General features: G+C 36.5%; 1 protein-coding gene across 1 annotated transcript; it reads right to left on the bottom strand.

Moving 5' to 3' along the window:
• Nucleotides 1-19,657, bottom strand: LOC107745064 (2-hydroxyacylsphingosine 1-beta-galactosyltransferase-like). The gene is made up of 6 exons (XM_016558896.1): nucleotides 19,492-19,657; nucleotides 13,007-13,833; nucleotides 8,125-8,267; nucleotides 5,200-5,276; nucleotides 3,241-3,460; nucleotides 1-2,524 (listed from the first exon to the last, which is right to left on the bottom strand). Exons 2-6 carry the CDS (start codon nucleotides 13,829-13,831, stop codon nucleotides 2,164-2,166), a joined length of 1,626 nt encoding a protein of 541 aa, XP_016414382.1. The 5' UTR covers nucleotides 13,832-13,833; nucleotides 19,492-19,657; the 3' UTR covers nucleotides 1-2,163.
• Between the last annotated feature and the right edge of the window lie 625 nt (nucleotides 19,658-20,282).

Genomic DNA, 20,282 nt, shown 5'->3' with positions numbered 1-20,282 from the left:
AAAAAAAAACAAAAAAATATTAGACTAAACTCCTTCAAGCAGCCTTTAACAACTACTTCTACAAGGACTTTATCAGGAAACAGATTACGAGAGACAAAGAAAGGCATCGATGTACTGTAAGTGAACCGGAGCATTGGTTTTAAATGATCAGTATATAAAGCCAAAGCTAGACACAAGTTGGCTCAAGCAACCCCATTCAAATGTACACGCATACACACCTCACATATAAGAAATCACAATCTATAACCACTCACACACACACACACACGTTAGAGCCCATCTGCAGCTTTTTCCTCTGTTGTTATCCATCTAATATTAATACTGAAAATCATACAAAACAAATAGAAAACAACTATAATGTTCAAAGTGTGTGAGTGTGCGTCACTGTTTAACCAGTCATAGCTCTGATGCATTTACAGCCATATTGCAGCCAGTGTATTTTCAAGTATGGACAGTCTAAAACAGTGCTTGGCTGAAGAAATGCTTTAAACCTCGTGGTAAAAACAGCTTCAAATTATTATAACGTCAGTGAATCTTCTTTTAAGTCATTTTGGTTGTGATTCCTAGTGTTCTTAAGGTGATATGACTGTTTAGTGATCTGGGAAATATAATGTTTATATGAACAGTGTTGTGGTACATTTAAAACAATCACACAGAGTATTACAGGCAACAGTTCAGTCTGACATTGAGTTGTAAAACCAGCATGTGATTTTATAACAGGTTGTCCAGTGGCATTTTTTAAATAAAATAAAACCTCTGAGGCTGAGAATGCACTTTAACGCACAAATAATTTACAGAAGTTCAGTTTATTGCCACCTCAAAATACCTGGTGAAAAGTTACACAACTAAATGTTAGATTGACATGTTACCAAAATATGGTAATGAAAATGGCTGAAGGTTAAAAGAACCAGTAGAGCACCATGGGAAATATTCATTACAGTACCAATTTCCTCCAGGTCACTCTAGGCCCCTACTGATTTGTGGGAACATGTCAGCAAACAATCTTTTGCTTTGATAACAACACTCGTCTGATGCACGTTCTAATAAAAATGTAGTTTGTTTGGGACATTTCGAGACACACAGGCACTCACACATAAAAACTACTGTAAACCCCCCTCCCCCCCATTTAAAAAATGTTTTCCTCCTAAGCATGATTTGCTTAATAAAATAAACCATTCAGTAAAGATGACTTCAGTAAGGAAGAATTTAAACTTCAAATCCTAAACATCCATGGAGCAACACAATAGTATGGGTAAAATGGCTTAATAAATTGATTCCTTTTGCTCATTTGAACCCATATCTGCCAACACAAGGATCGTGTGAAGGGATGTTTCACCTTATCTGAAGAGAAACTACAGTTTTGCTATTAATTCATTAAATGCAATTAGCTAAGAACAACAAAACAAAACAGGAAAAGTGGCTAAGATGCTCTAAGACTGTTAGTATACCAGTATACTGGCTTCTAGCATTCCAAAATTATTGTAAATAGAAGATTTCAAGTTTAACATCCCTAACAAAATCTCTAGCATTTTGTATAGCTAGCATAACTAGCAGCATTAGCTAGTGCTGGTTGTAATGTTAGCAAAACGAAAAGCATATTAAAGATTAAGGCAAGGCTGGCAACATAAACACTAGCAAATATGCTAGCTTGCTAACGTCTGAGAATTATTATTCCTGAAGAAATGAAAACAAAGTAGGGATGGAGTGCGTGAAACATAAATATAGAACATAAATTAAATTCAGTGCACAACAGTCAACAGTGCTATGCACAAAATGTATGAAATTTATATAAATAGATATAGATCTCTGTTGTATTTAGATGTAGTAAAACCTGATGCCCCATAGCATGATAGCTTCTTGTTAAAAACATACATTTCTAAACCGTTGCTTTTTCCACAAGGATAATCTCAACATTCAGGACCACAACTGAACATTATCTCCATTCAACAGGGAAAACAACGTCCTCAGGAGCTTTCCATTTATGTTTTCTGGATTCCTTCCATTCTTCCTTACTTTGGCTTCCCACTTACAATTCATTGTTATCATGTTTGGTTTGTTTCTTTATTGACCCATGTATTTATTTCCTGGATAGGCCCTGCTTTGAGTGAAGAGTAGTTAATTCCTCTCTTTAGTGAAGCGTTAGTGTTGATTTCTCCTAGTGCTTTACTTTAGTTTCTTCTCCATACTTTTAACATGGCCATTTCTTTTGTGCTTGCCATTTGGAATTCCATTATGACAGTGTCCGTTCACCTTCTCCACTGGAGATGAACCGCGCCCCAATCGTGATTGGATGCACTTGCCTATTCGGTATAGCAAGTAGCCAAGTAGAAGCAGGCACACTCCTATCACCACAGCGACGTCTAATAAGAAGTACTGGTAGGTTGGGATCTCATAGACTGCAGAGCGGAGGTGTTCGGCGCCACGGTGACGGAGTATATAGTTTATCCAATAAACTGCCCGACTCACTGGATGACCAGGCTGATCTTTATGAATCTGAGACAGCAACTGTGCTCGCTCACGATACCTTAATAGAAAGAGAGATGGAGAAGTTTCAGAACATCTGAGATAGCAGGATGCTGATCTTGATATAAAGGCCACAAGATGGCACTGTACCATAGCTCCATGAAACCCAGCTTAAAGATAGATCTGATCTTCATATTTTTGTGAATGCAAATCAAAAGAATTAGTTATTAATAATAATTTGAAAAAATATATATTGATAGAAATAAATTAAAAGGTTCATTTTTATTAATAACAAAAATAATTGTAAACATTTTTGAGTAATATAATGTTATGACCTTCAATCCACCATTTTATGGGAAAAAACAGCTTGGACATTCTGCTAAATATCTCTTTTTGTGTTCTACGCCAGAAGAAAGTAATTCAGGTTTGGAACAACGTGAACTGAAATACCACTAAATTCAGCCTGTAGAACAAAACCTTTTTAGTCTACATTGCTCTTTGGCTCCCTTGGTTTTGTTAAAACACCATGGGTCTGCAAATATTGACACCATGGCAGGGTTTTCAACAGGTCTTGTTTATCATTAAACTTGAGTAACCCCAATTCCACAGTCATTAAAGATTAACCAGGCTCTGTGTGTGAGGGTTTGGATTTGTATTACCTGTTTTTTAATAGACGTTTTACAATGACAGCATGTTTGTTTGTGTGTGTGTGTGTGTGCGTGCGTGCGTGCGCACTTTATTCATTTTACACATGCATTTTATACAGATCTGAATTACCTTTTGTCTGTTATGACATTAACCATAGCAGTATAAAGGTCTTCTTCACTCATCCTTTTCCACTCAAGCATTATGCCCATGCCTTTGGCCTGAACTCGTGTCATGGTGTCATAGTGATCTCCGAACAGCGGTACACCCACCACGGGAACGCCGTGATACATGGCCTCATAGATGCTGTTCAAGCCCCCGTGGCTCAAGAAGGCCCGTGTGTTTGTCTGGCCTGTGAGTGAACAACAGATACAGTGTTAGAGAAAAACTTCAATTACTGAAAAAATTTGCATTTTACCAACAAATCCCATGAATGGCAGAACATTTACCATACCATAGTTGTTTCTGCACAGTAATCATAGTTTAACGGTGGTATTTTGAGGGAGACCGTAGTAACAACAGGGTTAATGGATAATGGCATGGATGGCTCCTCTTTAGGATTGATGATTTCTTTAATACAAACTGTATAATATTTGATATGAAATACAGCACCATTAAAACTAGATTTTTACATTTTCTATTGTGTTCAGTTTAGTCCACCCCTATGATATTCTCGATTCTCGATTTATTTCTTGGGTCCCTCCATTAGTTTATCATCCGCTGCGCTGATTGCTTAGAATAGTAAAGGTATACCTCTCATTGATAAGCGATTAGAGTTACAATTCATGTACATGGAATAAACAGTGGGATGAGTGAACAAAGATTAATATTGGGGATTTTTTATTCAGGCAATAGTGATAAGTGCCTCACAAAAAGCATCATAATTATAATAAAAATAAAAGTTTACAATAATGATCTAATGATTGAACTTCTGTGTGAACATGAGCCACTCTTGGCCTTTACACTCATCCCTCCCTGTACATGCTAACTTCTTCCTCTGAATGAGTCACAATGAACAAAGAGTATTATTGACCTTTCAGAGTCACTAGTTGTACATTAGCTCATCTAGTACCCTTATATCTCTTTAAAAATACATTTAAAGACACATAGGAAAATCAAAGGGACATTTGCATACGTTTTTGTAAATTTGTCCGAGGTTTCTCACGGATAGGATGGGGTGTGTACAGTATCACTCCCTTACTGGTACTGACATGAGGCAGGACATTTTCATTTTATGCATAAAGCTACATACAGTGTGTGTAAGCGCATTTTGCACTCTGATTAAAAATGGAAAATCAACTGATGTTTATTGTGACAGTGCTGACCATGTGTCATTGATCTTGAAGTTCAGTCCAGCTGAACTTTAAACAAGTAAATGTTTGTTTTTTCTCAGAGAAGAAATGCCTTGGGTCCATCTTGTTTACTGACTTTGTGTATCAGACTTTGTGTATCAAACTGATTTAAGATTAAAGCACAGAATGCATCAACTAGGTCATCAGAGAACAGGAAGTGTTGCGGACAGCAGAAAGACATTGAGAGAAAGAGAGAAAAGAAAGAATGATGGAGACAGAAAGGCCCTCTGTGACCTCAAACCCATGGTGAAACAGAAACTCATTCACACAAACAAACACATGCACAGGCTTTGTGTCCTCTATACAACAGAGACATTATCCTAAGAGATGCAGAAAAGAGCAATGAGGAGGATGAGCTCTCTCTCCCTCACACACTGCAAAAAAAAATCATCCGTTTTCCAATAAAAATATATACAAAGCCTTCAAACAAGTTCATTCTAACAAGCCGATTCAGTGATTTAAAGGGGTCATATGATGTTGCTAAAAATAACATTATTTTGTATATTTGGTGTAATGAAATGTGTTTATGCGGTTTAAGGTTCAAAAAACACATTATTTTCCACATACTGTACATTATTGTTTCTCCTCTATGCCCCGCCATTGGTCTGAAAAGCGAGGTGTGCTGTGATTGGCCAGCTATCCACTGCGTTGTGATTGGCCGAATACCTCAAGCCATTCAAACTTCATATGCATTTCTGAATTCTCAGTGGCATTTAGTGAGAGATATGATGATACTTACCCAACAGGTCGTTCTGTGGCATCCAGTCCACTAGTTTAGTATTGTTGCCCAGATTGGAGGGAGGAACTCCAGAGAACCTGCAGAGATTAAACTCATTGAGATACAGGCATCCCATTCTACAAACTCTTTAAACATTGTGGATTAGACAATCATCAGCTGACAAGAATTAAGAATTTGTTAGTTATTCAAAGCATCATAGATACGAGTGAGATCGGGAATTTGGATTTGAAAAGGAAAAGTGCATTAGAGACAAAGATATGAGAGAGACAGAGACCAAATATTTTGCATGCATAGATTAGATTAATACCAAAACTTACATTGAGAAATAAAAAGAAAAATATAAAAACAATCAGACAGGAATCAGATAGATTCTACCTTGTAAAGCTTATAAAGACATTATTGCAGTAATGCATTCAATATATTACATATAAACTTGATACTACATATAAACATTACACATGAGGTTTGACGAAACATGAAGAGCTACAACCATTGTACTTTTGAGAAAGGCATTGAAGGCAACATGAAACTGTATTCGCAACCCATTTGACTATGTAAAGTGATGGCTGTTTCATTTTTCCAAATGAAACAGAATATTCAAACTGCAAAAACAATGTCGGATGGGACCTGGAAGATGAAGTAAATTACTGTGGTAACTACTGGCATCATTATTGAAAGGCTGCTTTACCTACAACAGTAGTCTAAAACAATGCCTGAAAAGCTACTAATGCAGTTGATTAGCATTTTTTGCTGACCACATGGACTAACTGACATCAGCAGAAAAGAGAATAATATTCAGATTACGAGAACAAACAATTTGTGTTTAGAAAATGCACTAATAAATCAGTATAAAAAAAACAGGAACACACACCACTATTTAAAAGTTTGGGGATTTATTTTAAAAGAAATTAATACTTTTATTCAGCAAGAACACATTAAATTAATTGAAAGTGAAGTTAAAACGTTTATATTGCTACAAAAGATTTCTACAGTAATTCAAACAAATGCTGTTCTTTGCAACATTCTATTCATCAAAGAATTCAAAAAAAATGCATCACAGTTTCCACAAAAATATTAAGCAGTACAACTGTTTTTAACATTGATAATAATAAGAAATGTTACTTCAGCATGTGATTTTATATTGGCTTTAAGAGTCTTTGGACATCTGCTAATTAAACTAACAATACAACAAGAGGTCTCCAGTGGAGATTATATGAAGCCATTGTCTTGAAGTCTGGCTTGAGATTTAGTAAAGAGCTGGGGTTCTCTGTCACTGGTGAGCAAACACACACAGCCTAAAGGCCAGTATGTGCCAAACCTAATGACAAACATTCTACAGTTACTAAGAAACCTGACAGCAGTCAGTGACTCTAATTAACATTACTATAATCTATGCGCAGACAGGGAAAGAGTTGAGGCCATATGTTCATAACTTCATGTCTGAATACGTTACAAGAGTGGTATATTGTTGCAGCTCATTGGAGTGTGTCTATCTATACAGTATATTTATGTGTGTGTGTGTGTGTTCCCTGGGCATTTCCACTCCCATCTGTGTCCTCATTAGTGAAGCCATGGCACATTTGCTTGAATGCAAGAATGCAACTGAGATTATATGGCATGACTACGGGAGTCATGACAATGTGACTGCCTATGACAACAACAGGTGCTGCTATTTATAACCATGCAGGTTCACTTATACCCATGCAGGTTCACACAAAAAAATAAAAAAATTTTAAAGAAACAAAATTAATCCAATGGGAAATTCACAGTTTACATGCACTAGTAACATATTTTTGAGCTGGGCTAACTTATAAGAGGATCACCTCTCAAATCCTAAATTATGTTATCAATTCCGCTTCATATAAAATTTTATATAAATAAATCATTCCCTTAAAAATGAAAATATTGCCATTATTTATTAACCCTCATGTGATTCCAGGCTTTATTTCTTTCACTGTGTTTGCTCGTTTCCATAAAATTAATCCCTTATGGGAACTGAGGCTTTCCAGCTTAAAAGATGGCAAAATTGCCATGATTATCAATAAAGTGGTTCCACGTTTGTAGTAAAGTTAAATTTTTGTCTATTCCTCACACAAAGCTATAATATGGCTTCAGATGACTTGGACTGTAGCACAAGTTGTATTGTATGCTCTACTTTTTTTGTACAGTAGTTCCCAATTCCCATTCAAACAGTGCAATTCTTTATACAATTTCTATCTTTGTGTTCCACATAAATAAAATCAAACTGTTTATGACCTGAGGGCAAAGTAAATAATGACAGAATTTTCATTTTTGGGTGAAGGGCCCCATAATTCCTATATAAATTAAGGTCGGGGTTTCAAAAACCATTTTTAAACCATTTTAGAGAGTATTTTTCTCTGAGCCTATTGTAATGCATGTGCATTACAGAGAAAGATTTAAACTCTTACAACACAACAAAACAAAATACAAAATGATGATCAGAATAATCATCACATTTTCTTTTTTTCTTTTTAAGATTTTAAGAGGATCATGACTTGTGTACCACCATCTCAAAGGATCAAATGTCCCTCCACTGCCAACAAAGGATGAAGATTTATTGGGATCTAAAACAAAAATACTGAGATTCATCATAATTACTGACAATACTCTCAGTAAACAAGTGAATCTGTACAATGCTTTAGTCCAAAATGAATTCATAAAGTTTTGCATTTAGAAACCATTGGAAAGTCTAACGAAACCATCAGATCATTTTGAATGAGGGTTTACTGGTTTGGAAATGGAAAACAAAATAGTTAGTTGTAGCCACACACTTATCATTGACCCGCCACCACAGGTCAGTTGCCAATGGATACTATTTGATAGAAGAAAAAAAACTATAATGGAAAGATACGCTGGTGGTTTGATCTTTTGGAAAAACATGAAAGAAGAAATGAACAGCAGTACCTCCAGATGACTCTCTGGGGAAGACGGCTCAAGGCTCCAGCAAGTTTCTGAGCAATGTCTTCTGACAGATACTTCACTCCTGCACCAAATGACACCACTACGAAACCATGTTCATCTGTATCCTTCACCCAGGCTTCAAACTCCTGTACACACGCAAATCAAATACACAGTTCAACAATCGAGGACATTTGTGGTGACTATATTCGCAAGACAAAGCAATTCAACATTATATGGAAATCAAAAGTCAGACCAAACATTTCAAAGAATTTCATGGTAGATGTGGTAGCATTTAAACTAAATGGTTTTGTTTGACTTGAAAATATAATTTAAAATGACTACATTAGGTTACAATAAAAGTTATTTTAGGGGTCAGATAAGCTATAAATATCTCCGTAAAATAACAACTGCACATAAATACCACTGTATATGAATCTGGTAATTATTCAGTACCATAGTACACATCAAAGTACCATAGTATTACCATCTGATACTATGGTAAGCACTTTGAACTGAAGAGAACATAAGGTTTGTTAGCAACACAATATGAAAAGTTTTTTATGAGGTTCTGCTGTTGTAAACATGCAATGAAATGGCTGAAGAATGCAACTTATTATCAGTGTTCACCAGCACATTGCACCATAGTTTGTCCAAGGCTTAAAGTGACATTACTCACAACTTTGAACTTTCTATTTCTAACAAGGTGAAAACATTTGGTTCATAATATAAAATGCTTATAAAGTGTGGACATGTCTCAAGCTACTTTACCTTTGACAAAGACAGACTGCATGTTTAAAAATCCTTCAACCTGAAAAAAATCATGATTAGGATTTCTCAAAACCTGTTTTACCTATTATGTCAACCACAGAGAAATGCCATTTTCAATGGCAATTGAAATGCCACCACAATGGAAAATGAAATAAATGGGATGTACAAATGTCTTTTTTAAGGGCTGTAAATAAGACTTTAGTCCAGGTGTGTCAAACCCACTTTAGATCAAGAGCCAGATTGGATAAAACCTCAGCTTGTGTCAGTTGATTTTTAAAAATATGTTAAACCTCAGTACATCCATGGACAGCAATCCGGAGCCTACAAAGCAAAGAATCACGTTATCCTGCTTTAATAACTAATACTGGGGTAAATAAAAAGGATTTTTGAACACGTGTAGTTAATGTACACATACAAAAAAAATCACAGAATATTAACCAAACAACAATACTGACAAGAAAAAGAAAAGCCCCTCACTGCTCTTGGCTGGATTTAGTATTAAAAGATGACCTTAGCTTTAATAAGCCACTTAAAGCAGAACATTAACACAAAGTTGAGACTAAAAGGAGGTACTGTATGGCTAATATTAAACTCCAAGGTGGGAAAATGAAATAGACGGCTCTGGAACAGTTGTGTCAAGATATTTTGTCATTTGATTTCAGATAATTCTACATTGAAGCGAGAGCAAGCCATGTGAGAGTATGAAAATGCGATCTGTCATCACATTCAACATGTCTACAACTTCATCTATTTGCAAAATAATGTTGTTAAACCCAGCAATTTCACACAATATGTGCAAAATTGCCAGAAAAGGGACATGATGTTTCTATCATACTGAGTAAAAATTGGCAATACATGACCAGAGGTTAATCCACCTAGAAAAGTATTCCTACAACAAAAACTATTATTTTAAAAAGGACAGATTTACAGTTCAAATTATAAACTTAAATTATTGTGAGCAATAAGTGTTTTACCAAAAACATGAGCTTGCCATTTTAACCTTTTAATTAGTTGGTTCATATTTCTGAGATTTGGCTGTTGATTATTATATTATATATTTACATATTCCAAAAATGCAAGATAAAAATCTAAGATGAGTAAGGCTTTGTGTTAGCATTTAGCATTCATTAAGGCACGACTGTGGCCTATTACAATATTAGCAATGCTAAGCAACTCTTGGTCATTATGGTAAGTAGTGCAAATATGGTATATGGTAAATAGAAAGTGGATTATGGTAAATAGGTAAATAGAAAGTGCATTGTTAGCACTGTAGTGCAATTTGTTAACACAAAAAATGTATGTTATTAATGAGACTTAGTGTAGGGTGACCATACGTGCCATTTTCCCAGGACGCGTCCTGGCCAGGATTTGTTTTGGCTTTGTTTTCCTGTTTTCATGCTTGCTGAAGGTAATGATCGAAAAGTAGTTTGACCAATAACATGCAAGCATTGTACATACTGGACCAATCATGGCGTGTGAGAAGGTGGGATCTACGGTCAAAGCGATGCAATTACGCGTACATATTAGGTGTGTTCGACTTAAAAGCAGTGCACTGATCAGTGTTTGACATCGAAGTACCTCGAGAGCGTTTCGAAAACATAACCGTCTGTATGGTACTTTGATGTCATACACCGATCGGTCTGCACACGCAAACAAAGCCAAAACCTAGATATTTTAGGAAGTCAAAGCGATGCAATTACGTGTACATATTAGGTGTGTTCGACTTAAAAGCAGTGCGGCTCCGACCGATCAGTGTTTGACATCAAAGTACCTCGAGAGCGTTTCGAAAGCATAACCGTCTGTATGGTACTTTGATGTCATACACCGATCGGTCTGCACAGGTAAACAAAGCCAAAACCTAGATATTTTAGGCAATATAGAAATCCTGGCCGCGTCCTGGGAAAATGGCACGTATGGTCACCCTAACTTAGTGTAAGCCTTTTGTGTTAGCAGTTAGCATAGCTTCAAAATGAGTAGGTTTTTTTGTGTAAGACCTGATTTTTTGCTGGCTGAGGGAGTCCAGCTGCAGCTGAACGGCCTGCATTGGCCTGGCACTGACTGTCCGCTCCTCACACTGGTCTCAGTGTCCTTCATACACACCCAACAATGGGCACATTTACACACATAAACACACACTCATACACCCTGCACCGACAAACACGCTATTTGCATTATGGCTCTGAAGCATACAATGAGGCCATTTGGGTGCTTGGTATTCCAAAAGTGCAAGCTTAGGTTCAGAACCCCCACTCCTATTCAGTGGACAGCTCTGCGCAATCACCCGCATTGATAAGAACAGCCTTTGTGAGCATAACGCCCTGGTGGCAAAATCAAAACTTCATATTATTAGCAATTAAATGAGCCAAAACAGCGATAATATTGACTTAAATACACTGGATATTTTCTGGATATATGTTTATATAGCTACTTGTTTATTTTCACCACATCCGGCCTATTGATTTTTAAACTGGAAAGTGGACCTAGGTCACTTGTTTGAGGGAGTGGGTTGTGGCATTTTGGAGTTTGGCCATTTTGTGTGAGGCTGGAGATATTTGGCAATCCTGAAAATCTTGAAATAAAAATGCGTCAGTCGATCCCCATTATTAGAAAATGATGTCATTTTACTGCCATTCATGATCTCAAGCTTCAAAAGCACTGCATGTGCACACAATGCATTTATTGAAAGAACAAGGGAACTTTGGAACAGAAATTGCAACTGTAGTCCCAACAGCAGATTGTGGAGCAGACAAACACATGTTGATGCTTAATCTGATCCAAATATTCATTAGTTCATTAGTTTTTTATCCAGAATGTGAGCTAGTAGGCAATAAAAGATGTAGGCTAAATTATTTTCATGCTATGGCCAAAAACTGATAAATGGGTGATTATAAAATTATGTACTAATTTGTCTAAATAAATTAAAAAATAAAACACTAAAAACTGTAATCATTCATTTTAAATGCTAAATTTAGTGTACAGTATTATAATGTACAATTATAATGTACAGTATGAAAATGAATGTTATTATATTTGCTAAAGATTACATTTGACAGTGTTATTAAATTATTAGTGTTTTTAAAGATTAAGTGAATGTTAGACGATGGCAAAGGTAATCTAAATGTAAAGGTGTCCCTTCAAGTTGTTGTACCCCTAAAGGTACAATTTTTGCACTTTTTCTCTGACAGTGAATGCTACAGTGGCCCAGTACAGCACAACACAACATAATTTTACAACATCAAGCCACAACACAATGGAATTAAACCACAACACAACTCTCCTTTCTCAGGCACCATAGAGGGTGGGCTAAAGCTAACACTTGGCCTATCAGTTCAAGTGTCCATAAAAAAGAATGGTAGAGTCGGTTCAAAAATTTGGATTTCATTATACCACTGCCTCTAGTATAAAGCCTGATGGTTAGCTTTAATGCACCCTCTATGGTGTCCAGGAAACATCATCACAAAACAGGCTGATTGCACAATAGCCGACTTTGTGTGTATAGGCCCATGCAAAATTAAAGTGTTCATAAAAAAGACAGTTCTATAGGGCAGCTCAGTGTGTATTGTCCCATAGGGGAAGTCCAAATGTTGAAAATTTGGATTTTGTCAGACCATTAGACAGTGTATGATGCCAGTATCTTAGATTTTAGTGCAACCATGAAGAGGGCTGAGAAAGGCCAACTTGAACTGACTGGCTCATTCAACTGTAGTTATTAATATATATGAAGTACACGTGTCCATAAAAAAGACTGGTACAATAAAAACTGGATTTTCTTTGATCATTGGAAACTGCATTAAACCCCTCGGATTTATCACACTTTTACAGGTGGCAAAAAAATGACTCAGCTGATTCAAATTAAAAGGGTAGTTCACACATTAATAAGTAACTAATGAATAAGTCGTTAAATTTAGTAGTTAGTTAAGTACACTTATGCACAGGAGCATTTCCATTGGTTTATTTCCATTTACTTGTAGCTTTAATTCCACTGTGATGATAAGTTATGCTTGCTTGCTACTGTCATCATAGTTCCAATATCCTGTACATCCCTCAAAGTGATGCCATACAAAAAAGTAAAACAATGTTTAGAGATTGTTTAAATATAATAGCACTTGTTTCTTACCTGTGGCAAGGGGCTGGGGGGTTTGGTGAGGATGCCACCAACATAGACAACATGTGGCAGAGTGGGTCGTGGGAACTCAAGCGCCATGTCAGTACAAAGCATCCAGAGTCGACTGTTCTGAACTAGATCATGCATGGACACAGATGGCTGGATGTTGTATTTCCTCATGATGCGATCATATTTGGGTAGAACCAGGAACTGGACACCAAATCTGGAAACCAGGTACACTGCTGTGTTAGCTACCCGTTGGAACAATGACATACGGTCCGTTAGTAGAGAGTTAAATTCTGGGACATAAGACAGGGGTGCTGGCGCCCCAACTTCTGCAGGGTACCACAGTCCTGTGCTGAATACTGCGTACTGGACACCCAGAATGTGAGCTATGACAAATCCACACATTTCATTGGGATCAACGAGCAGGAGGTCAAACTGTTCACGTTTTAGCTGCTCCATGACAGAAGCACTCCCAACAACAGCATCACAGTTTTGAGAATAATGGTCCAGGATGTCAAAAAGCTCCAGTGCTGTGAGACGCCCTGAGAAGATGTTGTGAACTTTTGATTGGAGGAAGTCGTCGGCTGAGGTGCTGTTAAAGATTCCAGGGTAGCGCTGGAGACGATAATGGTTGGAAGGCGGGACCTCACGACCTTCGGAGACCAGGAAGACTGTGTCATGGCCCTCGGCGTGAAGAGCAGAGGCCAGGGTCTTAAAGATATACAGGTGGCTCTCAAACATAATTGGAGGAACTACCACGATCTTAGCTGCCCATGAGAAACTCGATGCTAAACACCACAGCAATGTGGCAAGCAGGAAAAAAGCCTTCATGACTGCAGAAAGAAAGACAACAAATGATTAGTGATACTTCCATCATTCACTGACCCTTGTACTGAGCAACTACATAAATCAATGCAGTAACACTTTAGTTTAGGGACCAATTCTCGCTATTGCTTATTAGCATGCCTATTATTAACATACTGGCTGTTAATTAGTACTTATAAAGCACATATATTGCATGACCATATTCTACATCCCTAATCCTACCCAATACTTAACAACTACCTTACTAACTATTAATAAGCAACAAATTAAGAGTTTATTGAGGCAAAAGTCATAGTTAATGGTTTGTTAATAGCAAGAATTGAACCTTTAAATAAAGTATTACCATCAATACTTTTGTTAGCATTTTAGCATCCATGAAAGCACAACTGAGGCACGTTACAATATTAGCAATACTAAACAACCATATTCCCAAACTGAAAGTCCATTGTGGTCTTTTGTTAGCATTGTAGTGCAACTGTTATCACAAAGCAATAAATGGAATTAATGGTAGTGATCACCTTTTAGCTGTTAACAGCCTCAGAATGACCAAGAGATTTTTTACACAAATTATTCAAATTAGCAACTTCGAACTCCTATTAAGTAGGCTACTGTTGCATGAGCTAAAGCTGGAAAAAATAGTTGTTAATAACTGTTATTGTTAATGATTGTAAAATGTGTTTGTAAATTTTATGAGCTCTGACCATTCACCTGAATCTCAGCTTCATAACAAAGCCTTTGCATAGTCATAAAAGTGCAAATGTTCTAAATCTAAATCATTCATTTTGGCAGTAGGTACAAAGCATTTGTACCCAAATACAAAGAGATAGCATTTGGAATCAGTGACTGATTCAATCCGCTAGTCCAAGACACACACTGTGTTCTCTGTGTGTCTGATAAAATGTGCGTCATGACTGAGGTAGTATGTGTGGGCCTATGACACTGTAGATTGTTTCCTCTAATACAGTGAGCAATGTTCACTGCACAATCTGCAAACATACACCTTTACACACATATTTCACACAAAATGGCTTCATCGTGCTCCCAACTACACTAAAACATTTATGGGTTGTTTATACTGTACCCAATTCCTATTTGTTTTCCCAAATATGTTCTTTAGGATAATAATTGTAGTAAGTTTTCCCACACTCTTTTCAATCAATTGAACACAAGGACAAATTATATTTCAGATTTTTTTTATTTGTATGTACCAATTTAACAAAATACAATAATGAAGAACAATATTTACCTATATACCTACACACTGGAACATGTACATTTTCAAATAATGACACAAATTAATCTTGAGAGACCGTTTGAACTGATTCATGGAAGTGACTCAAACTTGCCAAATCTCACATTGTTTTTAGCTACTAAATCTAAAAATTTTAATCATTAAATCTCTGTTTTAACATTTCATGCTTGTAAGTCATAAGACTATTCTAATTACATGTTAATTAAATAATTATAGTTGTTGGTGCCTTAAAAATACAATAAACCAATTAAAATGACCAGTTTAGCACTGTTTTTAAAAACATCTGCATGCCTTAGCAGTCCTAGACATTAATAGCATGTTTTAAACTATCCCCAAGGCTTTGGTGTTCTCGACTTTCATCTTTAAGCATCTCTTTAGTCTCACACCTTAATTAAAGAACATAACCTACAAGAAGCCGTGCCTGGGGATCCAATAAACAGGTGTATGTCATTGTGTGAGAGGAGAAAGACAAAGATGCACATAAAGCACAAAAAAGCAAAGGAAAGGGGGGTCTTTATTCTCTATGTTGTCTCTAAAAGGCAGACAGGACCCTGAGTGGTCTGCATTTATAAATTGACAAACAATTGTATCTTCATTTGGGCATTCATTCAAATGAGGTTTGCCACATTTCTCATCCCTCAGATTTCTAAAACAACAATGCTGCACGGAACCCTCCCTAGAAACAAAAGCATTGTCCCTGTCAGGGAAAATGGAAGCTATGAATGTTGCTGCTTTATTTAAGATTTACCGAACGCAAATTAGAATTAAATTAGAATGACTGTCCTTAGATAATGTCCTTAAATGTCAAGAGTGATTAAATAAATCTATAAAACCCCTATATGTAAATAACCAACAGGTGTTTAGTGGTGTTCAGAAACAGTGAAGCTTCAGTGAGGAGAACAAGGAGACCTAAGAAGGTATGTTTCCAAGGCCATATAAGCCAGCTGTTGAGGTAAATTTCCCGATTCCCTTGCTTTTAAACGACGGCTGTTGTTTCTAACGTGACCCTTCCACCATTTGGCTCTCTCAGTTTCAGGTGGGCTATCACTATTACAACATTTTTATACCAGACTGTTGATGGTTGCCACGGCAACCCTGCCAGAGTCAAGCTGTACCCTAGCAACATCATAGCTTGTGTTACTAATGGGTGGTTCAGGTTTCCTGCCCATCAGAAAGGAGAATCATTCGCTATTAAACACATGGAAAACGCTGAGATGAACGATAAAGCCGATAATGTGATCACATTGTTGTTTAGGCTGTCACACAAAAACCACCTGATAAAAATGTATTCTCTTGATTAAGCTACCGATTATTTTCCAGACTATTGTAAACTTATTTTATTTCGCTCCACATTCAAAATCAGCCATTGTTCTATTTTATGACGATACAAAATTGCTTTTTGACAATAATAACTATATGATCATTAAACTACCACAATAAAAACATAATATACTTGTTTTTAAAATACAAATACTGATAAATATTGTTGTTATTATAGTTTGTGTGATCTAAATGGTCCAAAAAAGTTAATATTAGGAAAAAAGTGAATATATTGGGACAAAAAAAATAATAATTTCAGTTTATTAGTCTAATTAGTTTATTAGATAATCAGTCTATCTAAAAATGGCATTCCATTTTTCCTTAATAACAAGGGAACAAACACCCATGTTTGATTGTTGTAGCCAAAAGCTTAGACTAATATGAATAATTTTATGAAAACATTATTTTATTTAAGGGCATTTGTGATTTAGCACTATTCTCATCTTACAGTAACATTTTTAAGAGAAACACTGAATTGTACATTTAAAATTTAGTGCATGTGTCAGACTATATACACTAAAAAGGAACTTTCTAGGAGTGAGGGAGAGGTTATCTATACAAGAAGATATAAATTGATGTTATCAGCATGGCATTTTACATGCCTTCAAGACTTTGTCACATTAACACACGTGTGCTACGGTCACGTGACACATTATTATGATTGTGATAACTGATAACTGATAATGAATACCCAGACAATCTCAGAACAAATCCAAACAACTCACATGGTGTGATCAGGGTGAATGTGTGTTAGAGGTATCTGGGTTTCTCTAACAACAATTGGGGATTTCCCTGCTCATGAAAAGAAGCTAAACAAGGCGTTTATGTGCCTTTTGTTTTATTTTTGATACTTTAAGACTGAATAAAAGGTACATGATTCATAAAAACAACAGTGGTGAACTGACCATCACAGGCCTTTTTACTGCTAAATTAGGCAACAAATGAACTTGATTTAAATCTATAATGTTTCACTATGGCCGCACAAATGAAATACTACAGACATCTAGTAGCAAACTTATTCTAGGACCTTACGTTGTAAAAAGACTGTGCTCAGTTCAGAGCTTAATGAACAAACCCCTACCTAAGACCCCCACTGAAGACACTACATACCTGGAAAGAATGACGTTAGTGAAAATAAGCGATTGGCTAATGAATGCTTTGCGTGTGGTCTGCGAGTTCGAATGGACTTTCAATATGCAAAGAAATGCAAAACCCACTAGGCCACATCCTTTTCGAGGAAAAAGATGTCCTCTATTCACAAGAGGACAAAACAGCTGAACATATCTTACAGTACTAATCCTAATGTCATGGAAAACAGATAGGATTGGTGTGTATGACAATATCTCATAAACCCAGCCATTAGACTTCTGCAATCACACCTTTTCTGATTAATCCTAGTTCTATTCAGTAGAATTTCACAATAAATACACACAGGTACAGTATAATGACAGCAGACTGTAAGGCAGAGTCCAAACAACAGGCGCTCATGGAGGAACAGACTTTAAACTGGCCAAACAGGATCTTCCCTTCCCCCGCTGCACACATAACACATTTACTAAATGCCCCCTAAATCCATAATGCTTGACAAGATTGATAAAAATGAATGAGAGCTGTATGATAACTGGTGGGAGTTGTTAATATTATTTTTTATTCTCATTTATTTTATTTTATTTGCATTACATTAAACAGGACACTCATTCAGCACTGAAGTGGGGCCTGGAGGATGTAATTCACATATGATATTGATTTTGAGGAAAAACTCTAAATTAATATTAGCAATATTATCATTGCATTCATCTAGGTCAGGGGTGGCGAACTCCAGTCCTGGAGAGCTCAGCTCCAACCCTAATTAAAACTCACCTGCCTGTAGCTTCCTAATAACCCTTCAGACCTTGATTAGCTTGTTCAGGTGTGTTTGATTAGGGTTGAAGCAAAACTCTGCAGGGCTGCGGCTCTCCAGGACCGACGTTCGCCACCCCTGATCTAGGTTGACCATGCTTATATTTTGGCCTGGATTCATTAAATGTTGGCATAAGTAGTTTGACATAATCTTTTATTTTTACTTGTTTTATTTTAAATATAGTATGAATATTATTAATTTTTGAAAAAGTTTTGTCCGAATAATCAATGTAGCATAACCATGCATGCAGGTAGCCATTTTGTTGTCATGTGACAAGAAATCCATAAAACAGAGAGACCCCTTTAAACTCCCATCAAGGTCATTAAGTTTTTTTTTTTTAATGCATTTTAATGAAATGGCACATTTTGTTCAAGTCAAATGGAGAAACTCTAAGAAAACCCTATTTTAAGACTAAAAAATATATACTTCTGTTTTGAAAAAAAAAAACGTTTGTGTATACAGGGTACATTTGTTTTAGCAATTTTTACTGGTTAAATGACATCTTTAAGGCAATTTTTGTAGGTTTATAAATTGTATAATTATACAGTACATAGGTATATACCAAACAAGGACTTGACACATATTTCAATTTAGTTTTAAAACATTTTTTTTTTCATTAAGTAAAAATACATCACACCTGTCACAGGCCAAGTCAGTCAAACCATAAATATTTAACCCCTTATCCAAAAGTGTTATTCTTTACAAGAAAATTATGATAACAGATTAAAACATAACAGAGACTAGGAAGAGATATTTCAATCAGAACTTACATTATCTCTTTATTTTAGTTTATGTTAGATGTTGAACGGGAATTGAATGTCAGTCTTACTGCAAGGTGCCCCCTGCTAAACTATCGCTCGCCGGTTAAATATTGATGAATGGGGCCGGTAAAAGTGAGCAGGGAAATCTTTAGATCACGTCCCAAACGCTCACTTGTTCCTCAGTCTTCAGGAAACAATGTAAAAGCATAATGTGACAGGTTCTGTAACACATCATGATACAGTATTACATAAAAACCATATCATGAAAGCGAGTTCAGTTTCAAATGGACTTTAAATGTCGGCCATCTCCGCTAAATAAAAGAGAAACCAAAGGACACACCTAGGCCACCTGTAGAGAAGTCTATTTATGTGCTCACTGAATGTTGCGCGTAACACCTGTTTCTAAACCGAAACGCCGCCCTTCGCCGCTTACCTGTACAGGTGAACCCGGTAGATCGGTCTTCGAACGTCTGAGAAATTCACGTCCCCTTGCTCTCCTGAGCTTCTGACACTTTTACATAAATCCACAAATGGTGTTGGCCGGTCAAAACTGCCCGTTTGCCACTACAGGCGAGGTGGTTTTCCCAATGGTTAAGAGATGGGGCGTTGTGTATCAGAACTCCAGGGAGGGCGGGATATGCGAAACCTCAATTCACAGTCACTGCAGGGAGTGGTCCAGCCATAGCAGTGTAAACGCTAGAACAATAGAAAGACTTCGGCCTTCCCTCAAATCCCCTGGGAAGCGTCAGGTGCGTTGTTTGCTCTTTCGACACAGGTATATATTTGCATTTGAGGTGCGTCATCACGGCGCTTTTATTTAGGCAGAGCTGTGCTATAAATATGACGATAAAGACTCACGGAGATCATTAAGACAACTTCTTAAGATAATAACATCATTCCACCTTTAACGTCAATTAAACAAAACCTACTCACGAACAATAGGCTAATAGGCTAAGCCTGTTCGAGTGCGTAATAGTTGATTATAGTTCGAAAAAGAAATAATTTCGAAGATTAATTATGTTCTAATAGTAAAGATGCCGTTCACAATACTAAGCCCACTAAAAGTAATCACTAGCAGCTACAGCAACTGAAGTAACCCACTAAATGTAATCTCTAAAATAGGTTTTCAAAGCACAAAAGTTAGAACTTTTGAAATAAACAATAGCCTAACTTTCCACCAAAACTTCATAGTTCTTAGATGAAGATGGGCACAGGACAATTAAG

The sequence above is a fragment of the Sinocyclocheilus rhinocerous genome, unplaced genomic scaffold (assembly GCF_001515625.1).
Source record: "Sinocyclocheilus rhinocerous isolate Xijiao unplaced genomic scaffold, SAMN03320098_v1.1 scaffold888, whole genome shotgun sequence".
NCBI lineage: Eukaryota > Metazoa > Chordata > Actinopteri > Cypriniformes > Cyprinidae > Sinocyclocheilus > Sinocyclocheilus rhinocerous.
The sequence above is the reverse complement of the archived record's forward strand: the minus strand, read 5'-3'. Positions and strand labels throughout refer to the sequence as shown.

What these genes read in the sequence shown, in the direction of transcription:
- LOC107745064 (XM_016558896.1), bottom strand. Translation starts at nt 13,831, where the DNA reads ATGAAGGCTTTTTTCCTGCTTGCCACATTGCTGTGGTGTTTAGCATCG. An exon ending in CCCCCAGCCCCTTGCCACAG is followed by an intron (nt 8,268 to 13,006) that starts GTAAGAAACAAG and finishes GCGTGTGTACAG; the next exon opens with GAGTTTGAAGCCTGGGTGAA. An exon ending in AATGTCATAACAGACAAAAG is followed by an intron (nt 2,525 to 3,240) that starts GTAATTCAGATC and finishes CTTTCTATTAAG; the next exon opens with GTATCGTGAGCGAGCACAGT.